Raw genomic sequence first — 3157 nt, 5'->3', positions numbered from 1 at the left:
GACAAGATTTTTTGGAGTATTATTGGTGTTTTGGTTACGTTGGGTTTTGAAAATATAGTAAACCTCGCTTAAGCCGGATTCGGTTAATCGGGATCTTTGTCTAATTCATATAAAACTCGAGGTATAAATGATTTGTAATGTGGTAAGGCTTTAACTAATCGGCATCGGGTAATCCGGATCTTCGCATAATCCAGACAAATTCTGTTGTCCATCAAACAAACGCTTGTAATTAATCCGTTCTGCGCTTGGCAACCTTTTTTGTTCTCACAAACGAAACCTGTTATCAGTCTGTTGTTTTCGTCCGTTTAATGGTTTGTATATAGTCCTATATTTCTGCATTTTTTACATTTACAATGTGTAAGTTGTTACATTCATCGTCCTTGCGTGACAACTTAGCGGTTAGAAATATCTTTGTGATATTAGTCTTAAACAAAGCCTACATCAAACGTTTGGAGTAGGCAGGTTAAAGTCAGTTTTAGTTCCAACTTTCAGGCAGTTTAAACGAAACGAAAAATATGACCAGTAAAATAAAACTAATGTATCCGTCACAAATCCGGTTCACTCAAAATGATATTTCTGCCAAATTTTCTGGCGGTCTGCCTTTGACGCAAAACACCACACTATATTACTGTATCAAGTTTATAGAGCTCTTCTGGCAAATGTAAGGCAAATCTGGCCAATCAAATTACATTTGCCAGAAGAGCTCTATAAACTTGCTGCTATGCCTGGCAGCAATAGCTTATTTATAACTACCGTAGGGTCAGATTCAAGAATGGTTATTCACAGCTGTCATCACGAAGGTTGGCCGCTGTGTAACTGCTCATACCTTGACATCACCGCGTGAGCCGCGTTTTTATTGCATATTAAAACTGTACCAGTTGCTGTATACTGGAACAGATGAATATTATTTGTGTAGAATCACCTGCCGATACCGTACGTTTGGTTGTCTGTTAACCCTGAAGGCCCAAAACTTTGGTAATCGTTTCGTTAGGCGTGAAAGTAATTGAGTATGCCACTTATTCTGTATTACCTTTACAGAAAACCGTTTGAATTTAAACATGCTTCATGGTGAATGAACTTGGTGCAGTCTTATTGGTTTCCTTAATTGTGTCTTCAGTGGCCGTCGCAGTATTGATTACTACCTATTCGTGTTCAATACATCCACGCGTTTCAGGAAATGAGATCAGTTCTAGTGTAACGCCAGCGTCAGGCGCGCAACTTCCTGAAGTTACAATATCAACAAGTCGTTTCTTTAACAAAGCCTGTAACAATGGCAATCTCCCCTAGGAACTTGACGTCAGGTACTCGCAATCTCCCCTAGGAACAATGGCAATCTCCCCTAGGAACTTGACGTCAGGTAGGCGGTTAATAAAGCTGACGAAGAGTACAATTTGAAGTCAGTGTCAGTCCCAACTTTTAGGCTGTGCGACTGGAAAAGATGCCTCGGAGGACCAAAGTGGATCATTCAGATAAAAAGAGTCGAGGGAGAAAAATGAGAAAAAAATACCCGTCAGAAATCCGATTTACTCAAAAGACTATTTCTGCAAAGTTTTATAATGGTCTTAACGTTCACGAGGCAGTAGGGCAAATGGCCAAACGTTCGTGCAAGACAAACTTCGACCCAATGGAAGTAACCAATAGGGAAGGAGAGTTCTACAGTTGGGGCAATAGGAGACTCTACATGTATCGGTGCCTGCAAAAGATGAGCAAAATTGAAACAATAGAAGTCGAGATGATTAAGGATTGGGATAAGAATAAATTTACGACAAAAAACGATGGGGTTTCTGTAGAATTTGTAGATGGTACAGAAACGCATGACCACACTTTCGACAACCTTAATCCTCTGCATGGGTAAGTTGCGATTTTGTGACGACGTTACTTGTTTACCTTTACAACGATTTACTGTTTTATTGGCTAGAACTAAAAGAAAGACGAACAACAATAGACCGAGTTTAAGAACTGGGAGGGGTCGTCCAGGGTCTGACAATGTAAATGTCGATGAAAATGCTATTGAGTGTGAGGATCGGCTGACGGCAAAGATACAAGGGGGCTACAATCTTAGATCGGAAGGCAGACAAGGTGTTTATTTAATTGTATAACTTGTTATAACCGTGAAATGGCGTACCAACCTTTAAGTCAAAATCCCGCTATTTCTGTTCTATAGTTGCAGGTCCATCGCAAGCGAAGAAAAGTAATGGTTATGTATGTGAAACACTCGAGAACCACACTCGTCCTCTAGAGTAAGCTACAAACCTAATGGTTTATTACAGTGATATTGATACATGCAACCAATAACAAATTAAATAAAACTTTTCGGTGCAAAAACGCATAGACATTAATTAATTATTATCATATATTTTGACCAACAACGATTTCCATTTACATCGTTATATTGGACAGTGGGGCATTTAAAAAAACAGTAGCTGACGTAAGATATTACTGTGCATCAACAGGTCCGCTAAGACTGGATTAAGTCTCGATTTCGAAAATGTAATGAGTGAAAACAGTCCGGACGCAGATTCGGAAGACGCCATTGGCAAAGAAGCTGAAACTCTGGACGGGAGAACAAAAAAGAGAGACAAACAACGTACGTTTGGTGTTACTCGCACGTCTTAATTGTAAATGAACAAAAATATGTACAAATTGATCTTAAATCTTGGGTAACGAATCCAAGCTCACATAGCCTAAATACGATTTTTAATTCCAGGCAAATCACCATCGATGAAACGAAAAAAGTGCAAATAGTCCACCAATAGTTACATTTGACTGATTGTGTGCTTGTGCTAGATTGACATTGTGCGTGTAGAACAGATTGTTACAATCAACGCGTTTTTTAACTTAGAGTATAGTTGTGGCGTCTTATCACCAAGGAATTTAAAAGACCTAATAGTTTTTTAAATTATGTTAAACATCTTCTGTGGCAACTGAAATAATGAAATTTTATTGGAGGATATCAGACAATAAATTAGAACTCAAATTATACAAAGGTTCTGATAGAGCAGCGGTTCCCAAACTTTTTCATATTTTTTTCAAAACGGTCCCTTTGCCTTCATTTTGAGGGCTCGCGGTCCTTAAGCCTAAATATGTATTTCATAAAAACGAAAGTTGATTTCAGGATTTTAGCTAGTTATGCAAAATTGCGCATAAAAGTCATCCA

At 38.5% G+C, this 3157-nt stretch overlaps 1 protein-coding gene across 1 annotated transcript; it reads left to right on the top strand.

The window, feature by feature from the left end:
• Positions 1-1273: 1273 nt before the first annotated feature.
• LOC145238316 (uncharacterized) lies at positions 1274-2843 on the top strand. Its single transcript, XM_080101448.1, has 5 exons — positions 1274-1851; positions 1919-2079; positions 2165-2240; positions 2454-2587; positions 2708-2843. The coding sequence occupies exons 1-5, from the start codon at positions 1439-1441 to the stop codon at positions 2743-2745; spliced, it is 822 nt and encodes a 273-aa protein (XP_079957574.1). The 5' UTR covers positions 1274-1438; the 3' UTR covers positions 2746-2843.
• Positions 2844-3157: the final 314 nt, after the last annotated feature.

Source organism: Phallusia mammillata, chromosome 7, assembly GCF_965637545.1.
Source record: "Phallusia mammillata chromosome 7, kaPhaMamm4.hap1.1, whole genome shotgun sequence".
In the NCBI taxonomy this organism is placed as follows: Eukaryota; Metazoa; Chordata; class Ascidiacea; order Phlebobranchia; family Ascidiidae; genus Phallusia; species Phallusia mammillata.
The sequence above is the reverse complement of the archived record's forward strand: the minus strand, read 5'-3'. Positions and strand labels throughout refer to the sequence as shown.

Bases quoted from the DNA above. Each gene is read 5' to 3' on its own strand.
- LOC145238316 (XM_080101448.1), top strand. From the start codon at position 1,439: ATGCCTCGGAGGACCAAAGTGGATCATTCAGATAAAAAGAGTCGAGGG. The intron at 1,852-1,918 runs GTAAGTTGCGAT...TTTATTGGCTAG, and splicing joins AACCTTAATCCTCTGCATGG to AACTAAAAGAAAGACGAACA. The intron at 2,241-2,453 runs GTAAGCTACAAA...GTGCATCAACAG, and splicing joins AACCACACTCGTCCTCTAGA to GTCCGCTAAGACTGGATTAA.